The sequence below is a fragment of the Rhipicephalus microplus genome, chromosome 1 (genome assembly GCF_043290135.1).
Source record: "Rhipicephalus microplus isolate Deutch F79 chromosome 1, USDA_Rmic, whole genome shotgun sequence".
Taxonomy (NCBI): domain Eukaryota; kingdom Metazoa; phylum Arthropoda; class Arachnida; order Ixodida; family Ixodidae; genus Rhipicephalus; species Rhipicephalus microplus.
In genome coordinates, this window is record NC_134700.1 from 248,261,462 (window position 1) to 248,285,672 (window position 24,211).

General features: G+C 48.2%; 1 protein-coding gene across 1 annotated transcript in view; it reads right to left on the reverse strand.

The window, feature by feature from the left end:
• LOC119185791 (protein FAM117B) overlaps window positions 1-23,806 on the reverse strand; it is a 129,693-nt gene extending 105,887 nt beyond the window's left edge. Inside the window, exon 1 of the mRNA XM_037434669.2 lies at window positions 23,224-23,806. Coding sequence (XP_037290566.1) covers window positions 23,224-23,485 — 262 coding nt within the window. The 5' untranslated portion in view covers window positions 23,486-23,806. The remainder of the gene's footprint in view (window positions 1-23,223) is intronic.
• Window positions 23,807-24,211: the final 405 nt, after the last annotated feature.

Genomic DNA, 24,211 nt, shown 5'->3' on the forward strand with positions numbered 1-24,211 from the left:
GTGCGATGTGTCAACTCTAGACTGAGGGAGCACCAAATTTCCCTTCGGAGTATCGCGCTTTCGACACACTTGGCCATCCGCTGCCGGGACGACTGTGGATGCACCCCATACTTTTCGAGAACGAAGGCTCTTTTCCGCCACCGCGACCAGCTGACAAGGGAAATTTTTGAAGCCTACAGAATTCAAAAGGCAGGCAGAAACTGCGTCAGTGAACCACCAATCGCTCTCCTTGATAAAGAATTACCATTATTATTGCCATTCACGTTGTTAGGGCAAGATGCCTCGTGTCTACAGCAGTTATTTTAGTTTATTTAGTTTTCTCGCCGTGCAAGAGCATGCACGAATAACTGTATATATATACGATGTTTCTTCATTAAATCTTTCCAGTTGAAAGTCACCCCTTGTCCTGTGTCTTCCTACTTCTCTGTCTTCGTTTTTCGCGCTGTTTACCATCAAAAAATGAATATATATATATATATATATATATATATATATATAGTTACGAAATCCTCCAACCCTACGCCACAGCTAAGCGCTGGAGCCACGGTCCAAGGCTATAGTCTTTCGTGCCACCAACACCAGAGGCTCTCGCCGCAAGCAAGTTGACTGAACGTTAACGCCTAGACAACCGCATCAGCGTCCGCGTGCTGTAGTTAGCTCCCTTGTAGCAAAATGTAGTCGACCTCTCGTCATCTCTGCCTAGAAAAAGACACGAAATAAAGTTATATCTCTGCAAATCAATCATCATTTCCCGAAGCAAGCAAAACCGAGCTATCACTCGAGAAATCTGGTTTCCTCGCGTGAAATCACGGACATCTGTTTTACAGGTTGTATACGGTCACTCAAGAGCACGGCTACACGCGGCGTTTTCTGAAGTTAGGGTGTTTGGCACACACCTCGTGACGCGCGCTCATAGTTGAGAACAGAGCCACGAACAAACAACGAGCTCGGCTCCTCCCCGCGCGTTTCTCAACAATGTTTATAGTCTTTCTCTCTTTCTCCAAATCACCATGAATCATCTCTATAGCTTGAATCATCATGAATCATCACAAACCATGAATCATCACTGGCTTGCTGAATTCACTGCCCTTTCAAACATGAAAGGTCTTACACATCTCGATTCCTCTTTTGGTCAGCACAGCTATATATACAAGACAGCAGACCACATCGCCGCATGCGCTTCTAGCACGCACCCGAGTATGAGATTAGCTGTCAAGTATATTACGCGACGCATTCGTGAACGACGTTGCGGGAGTTGAGTTGCTCCGCACATGAAAACGAGCTTATCGGGACGCACAACGGCACGCAGCATGCAGCTGCACGTGTCTCTCATTTCGCACGACGGACGCGAGACGACAATGGAGCGTGGCCTCGTGAACACCGCTCCTGCAGCGCTTCTGGCGGGAACGCGCGACACGATAACCGGACACGCAGCGTGAAGTAGCATGGCTCCAGTCACGGCTGAATTATCTACCATCGAATCTCTCTCTCTCTCATTATGTATAGACGCGGCATCCAGCTATAGCACGGAAATCGTAGGTCGCGCACGCCAGCTTTCCAATTTCCGCTATTCAGAACTTTATTGCCGCGGAAGTGTTTACGGAGCCTTATAAGTGGCGAGGCCTCTGACGTGCTTTTAAAAGATACGCAAACTAACGGCTCTTGGCTTCTTTTCCGTGCCTGCCAATAGCGCTCCAAAACAAATTGGGTCGCCTATCTGAAACGCTGCCCGTTCCTAGACCATAATTATTTATTTATCTTTCTAAAGGAAAGAATGTTATGACAACACGCCACGGTAGTCTTGTGGATATAGTGCTTTGCTCTTCACTCGAAGTTCACGCCATCGAATACCGGCCACATTCCGATAAAGGCGAAAATAACAAGGACCTGCGGTGTCCTTGGATTTAGGTGCACGTTAAAGAACACCAGATGGTCAAAATTTCCGGAGCCCTCCACTATACGTCGTCTCTCATTCATATCGTGGTTTTGGGACGTAAAACACCTGCAATTGTTATTACACTAAGTTACGGCGAAACAAAAAATCACAGCATATCCACGGAGTGAATGATGATTGGTGGGGCGCAGCGTTAATCAGTCTGTCTGTCTATTCGTTCTTGCGTCCACCTATCTGTGTGATCCTTAATGCATCCGTCCGTTTGTTCATTCGTCTGTCTGTCCGTCCATCTCTTTTTGCGGCCATCCCTCTGTCTGTCCATCCGTCCGTGCGTGCGTGTGTCAGTCCGTTCGTCCGTCCATATGTCTAGAGAAAACTCCAAACACAGCCATCTTACATCTTTTCATTATGTATTCATCATATACAAGTGCCCCCATCCAGCATACATTGTAAGGACCGCTATTTCGGGTATGTGCCACTGGTGGTTACGTACTACGATGGACGCACAAGCCACGCCATAAGGAGCTTCGCCCCTAAAATATAAGTGTGCACAGACACTAAACGAGAATGTTGGGGACGTTACGCGATCAACTGTTGCTGAACTATAGCATTAAGGGAGTTCAATATACATAAAAATCACGCCAGATGTGGGATGATGCAGCGTCTCCACAGCGTTCCCCGCCGGCAGCGAGGTAACAATACGGGCGAATCAAGCGTGTCGTGACTGGCAGCCCGCAGGTGCGCGGCACGCGTGTATCCACGCGTGTTCTTGTCGATTGCGTTAGCGCACAGACGCAACGCAAGACACGAGCCCAACAGCTACGGCGTTGAGTCAGAGACGTGTAGCACTGCACACAGTTTTACGACAGTATACAGTCAGCTTTTTCACTTCATAAAAACTAATAAAAAGAGCTGTAGCCAAAAGTGCACAAGCTTTAACAAATAACTGTAAAGGCTGCCACTGCTAAGAAAAATTTATTACTTCGACAAATCCAGCAGAGTCAAAGTCCAACAAATCTAGCTCGTTATCATCATGGCCACGTTAATTTCTTGGGTACCATCGGCATCGAATGAAACCCGAACATCGACAAGCCTTCACGATGGTTATAAGTGCACGCCGTCCACTTATCACCACGGACGGACACGCAAATATGCGCCGAGCTGCCGAACAGGGTGCGCGCGCCTGCCCATGGTGATAAGTGGACGGCGCCCACTATACCATCACGATAGTACGTATTGCGTCCCAGAATCACGGCATCACGACTCACTCGCTGGATTCCGTGCCGACCGGTTGTGCCCTCGCGATCTCCGACGAGAGCGCAGCTCTGGCCAACTCGGTTGGTCCTACGCCACCTCATGTAGCCGACAAGAGCTCTCACCAGTGGCGCCCAGTCCTCTGACTCCTGTGACCATGTTGTTTCATCTTTCCTATCTCTTCTGTCGTCACTCGCTGTCCCTGTGCATCTCTCTCTCTCTCTCTCTCTCTCTCTCTCTCTCTCTCTATATATATATATATATATATATATATATATATATATATATATATATATATATATATATATATATATATATATATATATATATATATATATATATATATGGGAAAGAAGTGTATACCTAAGGGCTCGTTTTTCCGTGTTTTAACACAATATTAATGAGATCTAACAGACAGTAATGCTAAGTAATGTACAGGGGAAGTTATTAGAACCAATGGAACGTAAATAAGAAGAAGAAAAGGGGATGAAAAAATAACCAGCCGTGAGCAGGAAACGAACCTACGACCTTCGAATAACGCGTTCGATGCGATATATATATATATATATATATATATATATATATATATATATATATATATATATATATATATATATATATATAGGTGTCGTACTCTGATGCAGACAGTTACGGAGCTCGCTCACTTTTCTCTTCTTTAAGAATCACATAGGAATCACGGCAGCATTATGATGAACAACGTAGAGGAGAGCCCCGCGGAAGTTTTCACAATGATCCTTAAAGTGCACCTAAATATCAAATAAGACGGGCCACCACGGCCGGGATTCGATCCCGCGACCTTCTCTCTCCGTCATATAGGCAAGCACAGAGTTTTTCTTTAGGGGGGGGGGGGGGAAGCGGGCAGAAGTTTTCCACAGTGCCCCCCTCTTTATTACGTCAATGTATGGGGATGGCTTCGTAGCCCCCTCCCCTTTTTATGTCCCTAGGAAGGGAATGCGGCTCTTCTGCCCCCGCCTTCGTTCGCACGCCCATTATCTCAGTCGACACATTACAGCGAACAATGCGCGTGCATCCTTTCACCGAACCTGCCGCGTAGTATCGTAGCTGTCACTACCGAACTTGTCGAATAGCGCTTGGGTAGTGTTCGGCATTTATTCTGAGAAAACATATATAAAGAAAAGTATGGCACTGTCGCGACTGCCGAGATCACCAAGTACCCGACGGATCCGATATTAGCACCCGATCCTTCCTTCTCGGCTTTTTTTTTTTTTTTCACACTGGCCAGCACGCCGGCTCACTGTTGCCGGCTTTAATTAAGCGCCACCGCGAGTTTGCCGAGACGCCTCAAAGCGCGACCATGGAGCAGGCGGGAAAGAAACTGCGAGCCAAGCATTCCACTCGGCAAAGAAAGAAATGGATACGAGAGAGCAGCACCAGGGGGTGGAGGGAGCGGGCGTTGAACTCGGCTGGTGCGAGGCATCCCTGCAGTTTTTCCCCGAGAATGACGCTGAAGATGACAAATTAGGCTGGACGGACGGCCTTTTGTTTTCTCCCCCTAATGGCAGCGCCGAGGACCACGGCTGTCCATTGTTCCTGCTCGCCCGGCCGCGCTGCTGGCAGAAATCCGAGCGCCGCTCTCGTGCCCGCGCACGAAAGGATCCGAAAGGATCTGCTGCGCACACGAAAGCATTTCCAGAACTTCAAGTAACTGTAAGTAGCTACCTAAAGGTAGCACATACAGTAACTCTACCAGAGCTTGACCGACAGCGACGTCCGTGAGGCCACTCTTTGTGCGACACAATCCAGGGCTTTCGAGTGAGGACAGAATTGGGATAAGCGCAGAGAAAACCTAGACACCTAAGTAAGTCTGCGGTACGGGTGAAAAGAAATGCACTGCTAAAGTCAGTATTACAGTCTAAAAGAGTTTTCCTGAGGAACTTCGCAGTTACTTTGAAAAGAGCTCTTTACTGCTCCAAAAAACGAAATGTGCGCACAAGATGGCACGCGGCATGGTAATGAGGGGCATTTTCCTCCCTGTGGAGTAAGGCAACCGTTCTGTCTGTCTGTCTGTCTGTCTGTCTGTCTGTCTGTCTGTCTGTCTGTCTGTCTGTCTGTCTGTCTGTGTCTGTGTGTGCGTGTGTGTGTGTGTGTGTGTGTGTGTGTGTGTGTGTGTGTGTGCGTGCGTGTGTGTGTGTGTGTGTGTGTGTGTGTGTGTGTGTGTGTGTGTGTGTGTGTGTGTGTGTGTGTGTGTGTGTGTGTGTGCGCGCAAAAACGACCCCTCGGTGCCTACGTGCCTAAACCTGGCTCCTTTCAGACGGTGCCGTAGCGTGGTGTGATGTAGTGGTTAGTGTACGCGCATGCTGACTGGGTGGGTCGTGAGTTGCAATCCCGCATGTTTGCTGTAAATTTTCCGAAATTTATTCCCGAATTTGACTCGCAAATCGATTGTATATCTAATCAAATGGCTGCACGCACTTCTAAAGGCTGGTTAAGTAAACCAAAACCCGATTTTTTTTTCGCGCACAATAACTGTTGCAACTACGAGGAGTAACCGCAAGAGGGCGGCTACATCGATACAGTGCAATGGGCATGGCGGGTTACTTACTCCTGCAAAGGAGCATCATCGATATCCCTCTTCCTTATTACTACAGAGTTTACTTTGAAAACGCGCACACAAGGCGATCAAGGATATCGAGTTAGCTGAAAGCGTGAACAGGCAACTCTGACTGACACAGAAGAAGAGAGACATGGTAAATTGGACGCGAAGGACAATACTTAAAAAGACAACGCAGACGTACAAACACAATACGAAATCAGAATGGTTTAGTAAACCATTCTGATTTCGTGATCACCAGCTATTCCAGATGTCATCTGGAATAGCTGGTGATCCCGGATGCCGAGTGGTTGCAGCAATATTAAAACTATACAACCTTTTACAGTGTCGTGTTTCCTTTCCTTCGTCCGTGCGTCTCAACATTGCTACATATACACTCGACACACGAAATCAGGAGGGGAATGTCCACGATCACGCTGGTTGCCCGAGTGAAAAACACAACCATAGCAAGCCATGTGTTTCTTTCATATGAATTTGTCGTACAACCTTCGAGTACGCCTGGAACGACCTATACTGTTCAAAGCATGTAATCATATCTGAGATTTTACGTCCCAAAACCACAGTACCAGGCACATCTCAACCGCGCGCTTCTTTCTACGTGCGACGAGAAACAGTTAAACCGTTGAATACAATTAATCAACAAGAACGACGACGTACTTGCGCCCATAGAGTTTCCTAATATACACTAGAGGGAACTCTGGCGCTAGTGTCTATGGGAGCTGCAACGCACTGCGCTTCAGCGAGCATGGAAATGATGGGTAGTACACACATCGGTCTAACCTTCGTACTTCTGGCTGGCTTCTGGCTCCATATGTGTTCGGGTGGCTTGGAACTGTTTTCTCGCGAAACAAAAATCAGCAAATGTTCAGATGTTCAGCGGTTGTGCTTTACCACCTTATTTTTTTAGGCTTACTTCTTCAAATCGGGTCACGAAGTTAAAAAGGGTTCGTTCTTTCCTTCGAAACAAAACCGAAACGCAGCTGTAAACGAAGCCACAAGTGCACAATAGGCCACCCGCAAGTACGAAGACTAGGCAAATCCGTGTACTACCCATCATTCCCATGGTCGCTGAACGATCGCAGCGCCAAGTCCCCTCTAGTTAATTTCAGGAAACTTTATAGGGTCGGTCAGATGTTTTAGGATATTTTTTTTTCGATTTTATGCAAATTACAAATTACCACGCTTTATTCTGGGTTATTCCGACAGCTTATACTATTCTATAGACCTCAATTGTCTATTGCGCACTAGCTTTGAGCACTGTTAGCCTCGTTGTAGGCCTGCATTGACCACATGCGTGACCATGCGACAAGACAAGGTGGATGGACGACAAGCCGTACGTGACCTGAAGGCGAGATGCACGGCGCAAAGTTAAGGCCACATGCGCGCGCGAGCCAGCGGCAAGAACTTGCTCGCCATGTAGCCACTAAACAGCAGCGGCCACGTTCTGCATCCGGGAGTCGAGGCTTACACGGTCATTTTCCACCACATTTTCGAATTCGCTGGTTTCTCCGTTCGTCCCAGGTTTATTTTTTCGCGACAGCCTCAAAACATCTTGGACAGCGTGAACCTGCAAGAGATTGATATGTCGGGTTTAACGCCCCAAAACAACCATATGATTATGAGAGACGCCGTAGTGGAGGGCTCCGGAAATTTCGACCACCTGGGGTTCTTTAACGTGCGCCCAAATCTGAGCACACGGGCCTACAACATTTCCGCCTCCGTAGGAAATGCAGCCGCCGCAGCCGGGATTCGAACCCGCGACCTGCGGGTCAGCAGCCGAGTACCTTAGCTACTACACCACCGCGGCGGGGCAACCTGCAAGATAGGACGTCGATGCACCCGAAGGCGCAAACCCGCGTGGGTGAACGCACCGTTCAGACACCGGGCGCGTCATCCGGCAGGCCGGACGCGCCAGCAAACAATGAGGAGCTAGGCAACGACCCGGCCAACGGACGGCCCATGCACTTCGCGGCGTTATTTACGGGCGACGCCAATGGGCAGTAAACAACGCGGCGCGAAATCAAAACGCCCGTCCCTCGGCGGTCGCCGCCGGCAGCATCCGGCGCATAAACAACTATATACACACACTCGGGCACCATCGAGCGCTGCCACACACACACACAGCGACAGTGGTAACGATTGTGCGCGTTTCTTTTACGACGGCGTGCGTTTACGACGTCCTGACGCACACAATGGACCGCCCGTCATTGGTTAAGTATATTATTATGCGCGCGAACTATTTTTAAAAGCAGCAGCGCCGGCGGCAGCCGTTTTACCTGCAGCGCAGCGCCGCACGAAAAACAAACAAACGCACTTGCAGATGAGCCTATCTAGAGCTGAAAGTGGCCAGCACTTCACACGGCAGTGCGCGGTTTTACTCGTCACACATTCGACGGATGCGGCCAATTTCACTGCAGCTTCGACAGCCGTTCCCTGCACAGTTTTCCCGTTTTTCGTGATTTAAATACGTTTAGGAAACAAGAAAAACATCTATTTATCTCTACAAGCAAGAAGACGGCATTGTACATACATCGCCACAGCAATTGCCGCATATTTCGCTCCAACTATACATTCCTCACTCATCGTGAGTATAAGGAGCCCCCTTGTCTACGGCGCTTTAATTTCATCTAACGACCTGTCGCCCCCCCCCGTCCCACTACTTTCCTTGGAAACTCGCTGATTGACAGTTTAAGAATATAACGCGGTTATATAATTCGATGTGTTGCCTCTAGACTGTGCCTCTAGACTATACATCTGTGAACAAGCGAAACGAACTTTCGCAAGATACTAGAGCAGATGTATCGTATCACAGATATACCCAATAAAGTGTACGGGAGGACAACCACCGCCATCGCTCAATCCACCTTTTTACACGATGCCTCTGCGCGTGCGCTTTTCCCCAAGCGGCACAGTCGCGAAACGTCTTTTCATTTCGGAGGTTTTGCTTCTGGTAATACCGATAGTAGCAGCACAGAAAAAAGAAGAAGGCGGATTGGTAGAGCTTCAGACGCGTTATTAGAAGAGTGCAAGTTTGGACCCTGCCAGCGGCAAGCGGTCGTTCAGCCCTAAATTAATCTCTTCACATTCATATCAAAAATACTATATACAAACGTCCCGTGGCTTGAGTGGCTGTTGGTTGTCATTGATGAATACTAACCGGGATGTGGTTTACCGAGAATACGTTCCCATATTCTCTGCGCTGCATCTAGAGGCGACGAAGTTGGAACGATCTACGAACAGAATAATACGTACGTCATGCAAAAAAATTGCCCGCAGCTTCCCTCGGGGGAACACTGAGGAGGATGCGGAGCATATAATTGGTTAACGGGGTGTTAAAGTGCGACTTACTTGGGTCGATGGCTAAATTAATTAACGTGGTTGTGAAATGGGGTGTTAAATTGCGACTTACTTGGGTCGATGGCTAAATTGGTTAACGTGGTTGTAGGAGGGGGTGTTAAATGAGTGAACACGTACACACGTATGCGAAAGGGCGGCGCTGGTCGAAGGGACGTCGATCATTGTGTTTGTGGATTCGTTGGAATTCATTTCACCGCAACCTTGGACGTCGACGCGCCGTACAAACCAACCGACGAGCGGCAACTGAGCGAGCGAGCACCGACCTTGAGTATATATACAGCGCGACGGCGCATGCACTGTCAGCTGTCGAATGTTCGAGAAGGGGGAGAAGCGCAACGGCGCATGCGCGCGCGTCAGCTGCCGATGTTCTCGAAGCGCGACGGCGCATGCGCGCGCGTCAGCTGCCGATGTTCTCGAAGCGTGACGGCGCATGCGCGCTACATTATACAGCTAGCGAATGTTCGTGAAGAGGAGAAGCGCACGCGGTGTGTAGAGGAGGAAGGGTGCACAGATGGTGGAGGAGTGAAGCGCGCGCGGTGTGTAGAGGAGGAAGGGATGCACAGATGGTGGAAGAAGGAGGAGGAAGCTTGCGGACGGCGCCGCACTACGAGTCTCGAGTATTAGATGCTCCGCATCTAAAAAAAAAGCTATAAACCATCTCCCCGAACGGAACCCTGATGGAATGCGAAGCGGTGCGCACGGCGTTGATTCGGTTGAAACGGGCGTCCACGCGGGTGCTGGAAGAGAGGTTTGAAGCGAAACTGTTTAGCGAGAGAGAAGTGTGTTACGAGTGGGGCCGGCAGCCGCGGGCGCTGCGGCGAGCGTGCTGCTGGTGAGGGAGAGAGCGACGTCACGCTTCCCGGCGCACGCTTCCCGGCGAGGGAAGCGTGCGAGGACATAGAGTTTCTTTAAAAAATACCTAGAGGGAGATCTGGCGCTAGTGACCTGCTGGATGCAAGTGAATGCCGGGATATGCGAGTGAACTTGACCCGGATTTGTATACCTGGAAGACGTGTTCGGCTTCACGTTACTAAAAGAGCACGTAATAAGCTATTTATGTTTTGCCATTGCATATAAACGTGTTTTATTTAACACTAAGAACTGCTGCGTCGACGCACAATTTCACGAAGCGTAAAAAGTTACCAAATGCCGTTAAACTTGGCAGGCAGACAAAAAAGCCATCGTTCCCTCTCCCATTTTATGTCGTCAGCTTCTTTCATTCGCCGTTCGGTTGTGCCATCAAAGTGAGTAGACATTTATTTTAGAATAAAATACGCGTAAACTAGATCAGCTTATAAAAGGTTTGTTTTGTAGAAGTTTTATTTGCGCAGTCATATCTATTTTTGAGCCGAAGCCTCGCTCAACACCAGCCAACACAAGCTTCGCAGACACATATACCGTCATTCCCAGCGCTTCAACGAGGCCCCTATAAGAAATTCGCGTAGATGGTGGCGCCAGATTTCCCTCTACGTATACCCAGAGGGAAACCTCACAAAAACATATTTTTGTGGCAAACTCTATGCACGAGGGGAGCCTGACGTCAGCGCGCCACGGCGGTGTGACCTATTTGGCACCACTCCAACAACTGCGGCAAAAAAAACACGTTGCGGTGCGTTCGTACGGACGCACGTACGTACGACGTTACACACGTGTGTCAAATAGCTGCTTCGCATCACAAAACGGCGTGCAAATACAAGGTACCTTCACACCCATGACAACGAGATCTTCCAGTTTACATCCGCTGGAGCAGTTCCTCTTCACCTCCTTTGCTGATGAAAACGCAAGTTCCACACTTTCCACTCAAAATTACCGCGATAACTTTGTTGAAGGCATGCACACTAATAGGCTTAGGAGCACATTAAAGAAAATCCCGTGGTGGGAATTATTATAGAGTCGTCTCACATATCGCACCCTCCAACTAAACAAGGACCAATTATATAAGTCTCTCTCTCTCGATCATTGACGAATCTAATAAAACGACTTCAGTCTAACGAAATAACCCCAAAATACGAATGCCTGCACGAGTAGTATACGTGCAGCCGGCCCAACCACATGCGGCTCGTTGCTAACAGCACGCGCAGCAGGCGTCTCCTTTACAACGCGACTCTAACGAGGCTGTCACGCACGTCAATGGTTTCTAGCTTCCGCTATACGCGAGTGGCAATTGCCAAAAACGGCAAAGTCACTCGCGCAGCGGAAGAAAGGAAGACGGCCGAAGCGACGAGCCCCCCCCCCCCCCCCCCCACACGCGCGCATAACAAAGGGCAAGCCAACGCAGCCCAACCAGGGAGGGAACCGACGCGCTCTGCCTAACACGCGTCAGTTAAAACAGCAGCCTTCCGTGTGCTTTGGCGACAGGATTCCCATTGGGAAAAGTGGCGTCAGCGTCGGCGGGACGACGATACGTGTTCACAGCGGCTGCTTCATAACTTCGGGAGCGCCGAAGCGAGCCGAGAAAAAAAAAAGAAAAGAAAAAAACAAGCCCTTTTAGATTGCCACACGTGCTGTAGTTTTTATTAAAGGCGTACCGACACTGAAGTTTTCAGTTGTCGCTTTTTTGGCATCAAATGAAAGGCCAAGCCCCCAAGAGCCTATATAGAAGCGTGAGCCTACCCTGAAAAAGTAATTAGGCTTACAGCATGCGTTTTCAAAAGCTAGTTTCGGTTCCAACTGTGTATACCCTGACGTCGCAATTCAGTGGTAGCCTCTCGTCACGCTCGCGGCTGTTGCACACTGTATACGGCGTGACTGCGTCGGTGTTGCACAAGCGGCCATTTGGAATGTCTCGGCGATGCAAAAGCAGCCATTTTAGAAGTTTTGGTACCTGACGTCAACGCAACTAGCCAGACAGCTGCGTAAAGTCACCCCGTAGCCCAAAGTAAATGTAGTGTGGACGTCGGTAGTCGCACCAAGGGGAAACAAACTTAACCGTCAAAATTAAATCTCCGCATTTGCTGAGCTTCCCTCTTGCCCAGAGCCGCCTTTATATTGTTCACGCTCGTACATACGGAGCAAGTAGTCAACGTCAAGCTCAGGTTGTGCGGAGAATGCACCGGTATCACGGGAGTGGGGCATCGTCAGGTATGTGGTGGCTGGAGCTACAGATGGATACGCTGATGGGTTGTCGTCGTTGGTAGCCATGGCCGGAGACTGAACGGTGCAGGCCACAGTGAAGCTTCGTGATGAAGACGGGGAACGTTCCACCTCTACCAAATATGTTACGGAAAAGAAGAGACGCCGTATCGAAGAGGCTGTGGATTAGATGTACTAGAAACCAGCGGTAACGGCGTGACCAGTTTACCAGCGATCGAGCGGAGACCACCCTTCGCCTTCCTCGTCGGGCACACACGCGCGTCGCCCCCTAGAATCTCAATATGCATGCATGTAGCAATATAATTGAGATTTGCATGGCAGACAGAGCTCGTGCACCATCGAAAAATGGTGTCAATACCTCACTAAGGTAGTAGGTTTTCCGCTCCGTGGCGTCCGCTTGAGCACACTTGCAAGCACTACCATGTGTAGCTTTCTTCGAAGTTGTCTTATGTGGTGTTAGTTACGGCTCGACTACAAGCCGCAGTGCTGACAGTGCGCAAGAGAGCCCGGTGTCCCCACAAGTGTCCGCAAAGTTAAAATGTGCGTGCAGCGTGCACTGTGAAACATAAGAACTAACATACAGTCGTCGGCTCAATGTATATATGAGCAGCCAGCACTTCTGAAAAAGAGAGAGAGAGAGAGATAGATTCCAACCCCATTTCTTTTCTAGCCGAATGTTTATACTGTCGCTAAGCGATACAGAGATTCCAACCCCATTTCTTTTCTAGCCGAATGTTTATACTGTCGCTAAGCGATACTGTCGGTAAGCGATATCATGAGCCGAATGAATGCTTCAGAAAAGCTTTCTTGAATGGTATAAGGAGTACCGAACGCCGCATTATTTGTTGTGGCATGAAGACCTGTCGTACAGCGTCTGTCGCAGTACAAGGGTTCAGCCTGCTCATAAGTCCTATGCCCACCACATGGCACAAGAGCTCAATCGGCATGCAAGCAAGTTAGATTTCTTTTTAAAACTTATTTATTGTTTCTTTCCCGCAAGACCAGCGTTTGGCGCAACTCCGTTCCACGACTGGGAGTATTCTCACTGCTCTGTGACGTCATCTAGCTCCTTATGAACAGATACTCATTTGAGATAAATAAAAACAGAAAATTGTTTCACTAGCGTTCTAACGGCGCATATTTTGACCCGTCCTTTTGCACGTCACTATGCCAGCGCAGATGTAAAAAAGAGAAAAAAAAACATCACTTATTTGTAACTAGTCCATTTTTCGCTAGAGCAGTTACATATAAGCGTTCGAACGGCGAAGATACACGGTTGCAGACTGTTCGGAACTAGAGGATGGCTCAGCGCGGGCACATGCGTTGCAGCGCAGTACGTAAACATGTACTAAAGTCGAACCCGACGAAACCCAAACGGCGGCCACGCGCTGTGCGCTAATGACGGCGGAACCGGGAACAGGCACACCCAAATGTTCTCCACTTCGAGTTACTGCAGCACTGCTCTACGTATAGCTGTGACAAATCGTACACGAAAAGCTATAAACGCGCCAGTTTTTAGCTTCAAGTGCTGCTGCATGCGCTCTCGTTGCTCGAGCCAGAAGTGCGCAGCTCGAGCCTATATAATAAAGATTGATGGGGCTTAACGTCACAAAACCACGATACCATCAGGAGAGGCTCCGAAAATATCGGCCACCTGAAGTTCCCTACAACGTGCACATAAACTTAAGTTCAGGTTTTGCTTCCATCGCGTAAATGCAGCCGGCGCGGCCGGGATCCGATCCCGCCACCTATCGAGCGCCATAAGCACTACAGACCGTCGGGGCGGGTCACAGCTCGAGCTTGGCATATCGCAAGCGCACTGCGATAAAGTGGACACGCGTCTCTGGTGAAACCAGGTGCCCCGGCGCAACACACTGCGCGTTGATGTATATGAAGCGAATACTTATTACATTCGCCCAGTCATGAATTAGTCGGGATGGAGGACCAGTCGTTCTTTGTTCTGCCAGGGGGTACACTTTGCAGCAAGTCACAATTTTCTTACCAGCGAATCACTTGCTCCTCAAAAAAACAAGTGTGTAATTATGAAGAAATGCATTATACGGTTTCGTTACTGCCGACGAAATACACAGCATCCATTTTCACAGGTACTGTGACCTATTCCGCAGCCCTACAGTACGGCGTCTCTCGTAATCGTACGGTGGTTTTGGGACGTTAAACCCCACAAATCAATCAATCAATCAATCAATCAGGTACAGTGACCTACTCATATTTCGCCGCACATTTGCAAACGGAATGTGGGCTGCCGTCACTCGCCGCAGCTTTGTGTAGGGCACAGTGAGGCGCGCGCACAACATGCGACTGCTTTTTATTTTTTTTTTCATCTCGCATGCGTAAAAAAAGGGGGAAACGAAATAATTCCGCGATGACCCGCTAACACGACGAGACACCGTCTGCGGTCACTGCCACTTTCTTCCCCCCCCCCCCCCCAAAAAAAAAACTCCCAAGCATTTCCCCGAGGGTGAACATGGTTAAGTGCGAATGCACGGGGTGATGCTATGAGACGTATTTATTAATTCGCACTATTATATTTATTAATCACACTGTGGTGCCTTTATAGTGTAATGGTTCCTGGGAATCGCAATTTGATCACACGGGGGAGTTTACGTTAACTCACTGGCGAATGCCAACGGATTACCGTGGCTTATTCGGTAGAGCGTCGCGCTGCGGCCCGCCAAGTCCTCTTTCTTTTAAAGATAGAGAGAAGACTGCGGACGCCGCCGACGGCGGTGGATGGTTCGGGGTCGCTTATAAAGTGTATTCACACTAAAAAACTTCCGCCGAGCGCCGCGCAGCGGCGGGACTTTGACTTGCGCGTTGTCCTAACACGCGAGCGAGGAGCGTCTCATAGACGGCGACTATACGTAACTCCTTGCCCGCAATAACGCAATATTTGTCTTCCGCAAAGGCAAACACTGCTTATAAGCTTTATAAGGACACCATAATGTCAGCGCGATAGAGGAGACGCGCGTCGATGGAGAAACAAAGGGCGGCACGTATAACCCGCCGGGAAAAAAGTTTGACACTCGAGGCAACAGAGTGGAACTTATACTCGAGCCGGCAGCATCGCTCCTTTTTGCGCGTTTTGAGATAAAGTTTGCTCATCGTGCCGTCCAATCAATATTCCATGCTGCAGGAGAAAAAATTTCCCTGTTTTTCCTCGGTTGATGCGCGCATAGCACGCAGTTTCCCGGCCCGAGCGCTAACTGAATGCAAATTGATTCGATTCGCGAAACTTTTGTTCAGGACTGGGCAAGCGGCAAAAAAAAAAAAAAAAAAAAAAAAACGGAAGAGGAAGGCGGAAGCAGCGACGTGCGATCAGCTTCCGCAACATGTCATCACTTCCCATACACCAAACAGTTTCCCCAACGACCGCGGGGTACACAGCTGGGCCCGAATTTCGTAACACATTTTTTTTTTTTTGTTCAGACAGCAAGATGATCGAGTGTCGTATCGATGTGACAACGGCAGCACCGCGGTCCAGAGATTCCGTCGTGTCATGGGGGCGAAGTGCTGCACACGCGTTGGGTTCTGCTCCAGACTGCTCGGTATATCAGCACGCGCACTCGGTCAGCTGAAGTCAGCTGTCGCCGTTGAAAATCGGGCTCCCCCGGCACATCGCGTATAAGCGGAAAGCGAACGCTCGAAAAACGAAGACAGAGAGTGCATACATCATTCCGCCCACCCCGCCACGGTGGTCTAGTGGCTAAGGTACTCGGCTGCTGACCCGCAGGTCGAGGGTTCGAATCCCGGCTGCGGCGGCTGCATTTCCGATGGAGGCGGAAACGTTGTAGGCCCGTGTGCTCAGATTTGGGTGCACGTTAAAGAACCCCAGGTGGTCGAAATTTCCGGAGCCCTCCACTACGGCGTCTCTCATAATTATATGGTGGTTTTGGGACGTTGAACTCCACATATCAATCAATTACATTATTCCACCCCGAGTGACGAAAGGCCAAATGAAAGAAGGAAGACGTGGAATGTACAAAAGGTGTCTTAAGTATGTCACAGCACAAAAAAAAAAAAAATGAACGTCATTACGCGAAGCAAATCTAGTGCATATTGTTCCCAGCACGCTGTATACGAGTCACAGCGACTTATTCCTCGATAACATTTAGTTAATCAGCATGCAGTTTCTAACTCAACCAACACTTCCTGATCATTAAAATGTCAATTAGGTATGCGTGGGCAGGTTCAAATGACTTATAACGGCGTTATTCTCGGCCACGTACTATAATTACATGCTTATTCTCTCCGGCTCGTAAAGAAAGCGCGTGAAAGGCGAAATGTAACACGTGACTACGATCGCACCCCCCAAAGGCGGGAAGCGTATAGTCTTGACTTGCTACCTCGCAGTGATCCCGTTTCGGGGCGCTGTTTCTCGATGTGCGCTGCAGTCTACTGACGCGTGACTTTTCAGATTTCGCGGGCTTTCTTCATTTGGCAAAACGGAGTGAGAGCATAATTGGTACGTCGATAAAAAAAAAAAAGGCGCAGTTAGATGCCATTTCAACATATCTAGATACGCCTAATTGACATTTTAATTTCCATTTTTTAGGTCTCTGACGATGAGTATCTGGCGAATTAGAAACATAATCAGGACTAACTAACTAAACCTCATCAACGAAAACAATTGTAGTGGTTATTACAGTATACTGGGAACAATACGCGCTATAGGAGGAACGTCGTTGCGCGAAGAACACTTTACGTAACCACGTTCACCTTCTTTTAACTCATGCTGGATGGTATTGATTGATTGACATGTGGGGTTTAACGTCCCAAAACCACCATATATGATTATGAGAGACGCCGTAGTGGAGGGCTCCGGAAATTTAGACCACCTGGGTTTCCTTAACGTGCACCCCAATCTGAGCACACGGGCCTACATCATTTCTGCCTCCAACAGAAATGCAGCCGTTGCAGCCGGGATTCGATCCCGCGACCTGCGAGTCAACAGCCGAGTACCTTAGCCACTAGACCACCGCGGCAAGGCCTGCGTGGTATTTCGGGCGCGCTATACAGCCAGAAGTAAACTTTATTCTACGGGCAGGTGCGCATTCTCTTCGCCCTGAGGTGGATGACTTATTTACTGCAGGTAGCCACGGCTTGTGGCCCACGCTCGAGCCCTGTTTACCAGCTGGTGATCGCGGTTTGGTGAAATCAGCGACGCCACTCGGGGGGTTCTGCACTCCACCCTCCCGCCCATGGGATCCATTCGTGCTTTTAAATTTTCGGGCGAAACTGAAATAGTTGCACGCCTCCACAGCGACCACCAGTTCGCAAGGTTAGCCGTTCTACAAACCCCCACGCGCTCAACTCCCTTCCTCCCCTCCGGATAAAAAAAAAAGGAATTCCCGGATACAGCAGGCTCTGTCTGGCCAGTATGTGTCGCTGCTGCTGATGCTTCAGGGACACCACGAGCGTGGTAATGCTCTGTACGAACAAGTGTTTTCAAGCGTTAGTGACTGCCTGAAGCATCCTGACACGGCTTGGTCTCTATCGCCAGCCTTTTTGTGAGAAAACGTGGTTTTCGAACACAGGCGTTTTGAAATGTTCCTCTGCAGTGCAGTAAGACATACCTGTCTCGCCTTCGCACATGAAGCCGACGTCGAGGTTGAAATATTTCGCCGCAACTAGAGGTATACATTGAAATGAGCAACTAACAAGCACTCGTTTATCGACTGCCTCATTATTAATTAGAAGGCAACCGCCTCCCAGGATAACTTGCAGGACGCCACAATTCACGGAATGCCCCCCCCCCCTTTTTTTTCAAGAAATCCCGCAAACTCCCAAATTTTGAGGTACTAATACTGTGACTGTTAATAAAATGTTGACGAATGTTGATTTTTATGTTGCGTTGAAATTATTCAAAAAGCAAACAAAGAAATATTTACTCGAATCTTATTTGTGCTTTGTATAAGTTTGTATTTTGTATCCGTCCGTGTTTTTATAATGATTTGTATCTTATCTACACTGCATGCTTAACTGGCAAATGTGTTATACTGGCAAATGCAGCTAACTCTGCAATTGTTTTTTTTCTTCTCGTTTATTTATGTCAGGCTATACTAGGGAGCCGAGGCCTTTGTCAGGCACTCTAGCCTTTGGCCCCTGCTTCCCCCTTTGTGTGAAATTAAAAAAAAAAACGAAGTTCACTTCAATGAGAGTCGATATATAAGGCCTAGATCCAGGCGCTATCGAAACTGAGCGCGCCGGGCGGAAACAAGTAGCCGCCCCCGTGTTACGTCATACGGGAAGTTCAGGTACTGAACTTGGGGAAGAAAACAAAAAAAGGGGGGGGGGGTCATCGCAGCCGTCTCAAATGCACAAAGTCAGCCACTCGAGCTTACTCGCGTCAATTGTAGACTAAATAAAGTTTTCCTTTCTTTCACTCACTCACAGAGCCCGCAGAATGGGCGGATCAGACTCGGCGGATGTCCTCGCTGTAAAATGTCCTCTGCAGTGTGCGAGGCGAACTCGATGGAAGATGAGTGGGCGCAAAAACGCATTCGCGGCACTTTTGTGGAAGGCGCGATAAACGTCCATATCCACTTGCACTCGCACAAAGCGCGCTAAAATATGCGCATAACCAACAGCTGCAGCTCTTGGCTGCGTATACCATTGAAAAAACCCATTTATTCTCGACGCCGCTCAGTTCATTCACACACATCGCCGTTCTGGCAAGAAAAGCCATGTCTTTTTAATTTTTTTTATTTTTTTTTGGGGGGGGGGGGTACCGGGTGGGAGAAAGGGGGCATCATTTTGATAATTAACCTTCCTAGAGAACCACGAAGATCGGCTCACGCGATTCACGTGAGTAGAAGCTGTTAACTGATACATGTTTGCATGGTTCATAGCTACGAATCATGTAAAAATGGATCAGACAACAGGAACAGTCTTATCGATGGTCCCGCACTGTCCAAGACAGCCCTTCAATTATTACGCATGCATTACACATGCCCTACAGCTCACATAGAAAACACATACACACACAAATCATCGTGTTTTACATGGCCAAGCCTTTTCGCAATCAGGTAAACGAAATGCGCAGGGCTTGCTCAGAGCCACTTGACCGCGAGGAAGAAGGCGCGCTGGACAACGGCCATATTTAACAAGAAGATCTAGAATCTAGAATGCATGCAGAACGATCATCGAATTATTCTCGTGGTTGTCGATTTGCGTCTCCCGTGCTGTCCAGGCATCCTCACCATCCCGCGAGATCGCTCATCCCTCGAAACAAATGAAGAGTTGTGATCTTTCTTCTACGAATGCTTGAAGCACGCACTATATATATATAAACGCGAGCAGCGAGTCGGGCTACGTCTGTTAAAGCGTACCTAAGCCACGCAGAGTTCGAAGACGCGACAATGTATAGTTACTTTCTCTCCCTCACAACTTCACGCAAGCGCTATTTTCTCCTCGCCACTTATTTCTTCGCGAAACACGTGCAACGGCCGCACGGAGTTGTCGGGTGTTCGCACTTTTCGATTACGCGCTGCTATCTCCGTTCGCGCAGCCGCAAACGCAGAGTAAAAACAAAAATGAAATCACTTTTTCCCACGCGATAGTGATGCGATAAAAGGCAGAACGGACACGCCACTGCATGACAAAGCAGAGTGAAGACACTTCACTACAGATAACTATCATTTATCGACCAATCTCATTTCATTTCATAGAGACGTCACGCGAGCAAAAACTGGTGGCGTCACGAATTGTGCGCCGCAAAGACGGGAAACGTTCGGAGAATATAACACGCTCATCGTATTTTCAGAGGTTTGTTTAGGGGTCCTTTAGTTTCATTTATTGATAACGCTGAACAAAAAAAAAAAAAGTGAACTCTTACAGGGAAAGGAGAACCATATTTACAAGCTCTTAGGCTGTCCGCGATCGGTCAGACAGACCATTTAAAGGATACGGGTGGCAGAAGCCAAGGAAAACGTACTACTCAAAAAAAAATTTTTTTTTCAACTTTAGAGTGTTGTCTTGATGCACTCAAGAACAATGAACTCTTAGAAATTTTTTAAGGCGTTCCACATGAGCCGTGCAAAACAACAACAACAGCAACAACAATATAATAATAATAATAATAATAATAATAATAATAATAATAATAATAATAATAATAATAATAATAATAATAATAAAAACTTCGCTTCTGGGGCGACGCCTAAACCATGCCGCAAAAGCACGAACTGCTGTGCGCCTGTAAACAGGACCTTTCAAGCTATTTAAGAATGCCCACATACTGCAAGTGGAGCTGCGAAAGGCCCACTACGCCACAATTTAACTTTTGCGAAACGGCGAGGTAAACAATAATGCCAAGGAATGTATATGGGAAGTTATTAGAACCAATGTAATGTAAATAAAGAAAAGTGGGCGAAAAGAGAACCTGCCGAGAGCAGGAATCGAACCTACGACCTTCGAATAACGCGTTCGAAGATTATATATATATATATATATATATATATATATATATATATATATATATATATATATATATATATATATATGTGTGTGTGTGTGTGTGTGTGTGTGTGTGTGTGTGTGTGTGTGTGTGTGTGTGTATGTGTGTTTGATAACAGCTGCAGCGAGAAATCTGATCTGCCAGTGGAGGATGACATTTCCTAATTTATTTACATCTATATAGCCTTCGCGTTCTCGTCAGTGCTTCCGGCGTGATACAGTGACGACGACGACGAAGCAACTCTAAAAGAAAGCAATCAAGTGGCGCAACGTCATTTCGCAGAAGAGCAGAATATTTCGAAACATTTCATTTACGCTTTTTTCTTTTTCTCCTGTCGCCATTTTTGCCGACCACCGAGAAATGAGGAAGCGAACGCAACGAGACGCAAAAATGAAACCTGGTGACCCCTGTATTGCATTATATATACTATAGCGGAAACAGCAAGCGTGCCCGCACATGTTGCCTAGTCCGATGGCAGTAAAGATAAAACAAAAAGGAATACATTTTTTTTTTTTTCAGAGAACAGCCATACGGTTGACTAATAAACACTCGACCAGAGCACAAGGACGGCGAGCTGGGCCAATACTTCGCCATGAACTAGCTTGAAGCACACCGCGCAGGACTCCTAGTAGATATCTTTAATAACAAGAAAAGCAATGACAAGGCCAATAAAACGAATGAAGACGAGGCACTACTTGAAGTGTTCGACTGTAGTGTAGTAATTTGAAAGTAAATGTGAAGAAATTAAAGTAGACTAAAAGACGACGAAAATTATTTTCGTGCCCTTTATTTTTCTATATTTTTAAAGTCCAGTTACTACACTGCAGAACAGTGTAAGGTGCACTCTATACTTCCCTGGGGTTTGCTGTATCTTGATTTCACTAAGTTGCACAAAACAAAGAGAGCCGATGCCTTGATAAACTTTTCTAGCCTCATTCTATGATAAAGGCAAAAAGAAAATTTTGCGCATGCGTAACAGGGCAGGACGAGGCGAAAACATCCACGTCAACGAACAGCGTGAATTTAGAGGTGACATATATGAGTAGTCGTCGCAATACGTCTAGAAGAACGTAGCTGTTAATAACTGCGGTGATTATGCGTGTTATGGAGATCATTCCGTGTTACGCGAGACTGAAATTATCATTTTTTTTTTCGGCAAAGGGATGAAACGACAAGCGAAGTGGAATCATACCACATCAGGAAAAAAAAAAGGGGGGGGGGGGACACAACTGTGTTAGCAAAGCTACCATCACGAAGTACGATATTGAACAATTATTCAAGCAGTAATAACGGGTTGCACCAACACGGATGTCTTCGACGTCAGGCAATCGTAAAGGGATCGAAAATTTTTGCGTTAGGCGTTGCAAAATGAAAACGCGAACGGCACCACAATACGCATGACGGCATCCTGTACTACACTTTATTTGAACTAACCATAAGCAATGTTCCGAGTGAAATTCATCTCCGAGAAAATAGAAATTTATATGTCGGAGTCGGACGTACTCCTCATCTGGGGATGGCGTGACACAATCTGCGATTTGCTTACCTTTGAATCCACGCGTATTTGTTAGGGAAAGCTCGGAACAGCAGCAAGCAGTGGGTAGGCCATTTTCAGGAATGAAAGGTACACAGCAATGCTTGCTGATGACTCACCAAGATTTCAGTTCCACGAGAGCGGATATTACGGTATATAATAATATAAATAATAAGACGAATGCGCACGCAATAGTGAGAAGGAGATCCGATGCAGATGTGGACATCTGTATGAGGACGAGCAAGGTTCGTGTTACTTATACAAATAGGTCCACAGCGCAATAGAAAAAAAAGGGGGGGGGGGCGAGGGATAATGAGCAAGAAGAATACTGACCGCCGTTCATATTTTAGATCCCTCTACGGCACGCAGCAGTTTGGCAGTTTGGCTTACGATGTACACGAGCTAGCGTACGTGCACACACGGTACTCGGTTGTAATGTATTTACTGGCGGAAGAGAGCGGCCCCCCAGAAAGAAACCGACGCTGTCGTAAGTAACAGAATTATGTATGCATCTAACATGTATCTGACAAAAAGCGGCAGAAGCTTGCTAAGATCAGAAAGTGCCCAGAGAACACGCGAGCACGGCAGTCCGGAACGTAACACGTCGCTCGCGCTTAATGTGGACTGGAGAAACAAAAAAAAAAAACAATAACGACGTAGTGCGACCACGTTTATGCTTGTGGATATGACTCGGACAACTATAACAGAAGTGTGAAGGAAGAAATAACCGTAAACAACGAACCCGGAGCAAGAGGCGCGAGTCGGCGGAGCCACTGCGCCATTTCACGAATGCGCAGCACGACGGAAAAAAGCAGTAAATGTGTTTATTATGCCTGCCGGCAGTGTTCTTTGGCCAAACATTGCTGAACAAACTTTAAAGCTATCCGCAGCCAGTTAAGGAGGGGTAAATGATACCCGAGCCATCAGTTAAGACTCGGCCGAGCGGGCGCACGCAACAGAAACTGGCCAAGCGCAGACGATTTTCTGCGGCAGCCGGTACGGAGCGGGTAGGCTTAGCTCACCTTTGGGTGCCTGCGCTGTCGACGACGCCTTGTTGTCGGGCGATATCCTCTGATCAGGCGACTGTCTGCTTTTCATTCGGACACTGTCTTGCGCCCAGTACATTGGAGGCGAGGGAGACGACCTCCGGACAGCGTTCCTCTGCGTCGGGCTGCCCTGTCGCATCAACGCCAGCGGCAGCGTAGGGCGAACCGGCTTGCTGGACGCTGCGGCGGCCACGGAGCTAGGCGATAGCCGGATCCGCTGCGGAGGGATCGCCGACATTTGCGCTGCAACGCGTTTTTTAGCTCGGACTACGGCCCTTCTCGAAACAATACTGGCGACAAGGGAATGACCTCCTTGCTCTCAGCAGTACCGTCCGCTGTGAGAGTCGCCGGCCGGCGGTTGGCTTGCCGAGAGTGTTGTTTACAGCGCAGATCGCCAGCTCCTACGACGATGCACAGTTGGCAGACAAATAAACAGCCCTAAAGACAAGTTCGCCGAAGAAATGGGCACAAAATAAACCTAATAGACGACGAACCTAATGAAACCCGCCGAAAGAAACAAAACAACCCAAACGGCAGCGAGAAACACAGCACACGCAGGTCCCTGCCCGTGCCGTCTGTCAAAAAAAGAAATTCTCGCTCCCAGCCGGTGGCGCGGAAGACGTGCACGCTGCCAACGAGAGCGCAGATCACGTGATACACGCATGTGACCAAAAGGCGCGTTCGCTGTTGGACGGCCGTTCGCGCCGTTTATCAATGAAGAGGTGGAGCCTACACGCACTACGCCACAGGCGCGCGTCGTTGCAGCGGCGCAGAGGCTACCGACACTCTTGTTCCTCGCGCTTTCGCCCGCACTGCCCCAGTAAACTACCATCACGTGGCCAACGTGGCACCAGCTGAGGTACGACGACAGACATGTCAGCTGAACTTTGTGGTTCCCACCGCCATGGCGCAACCAGCAATTTCACGTTTCTGCACAAGGCCTTCCTTGTCAGCGTGAAGTAAC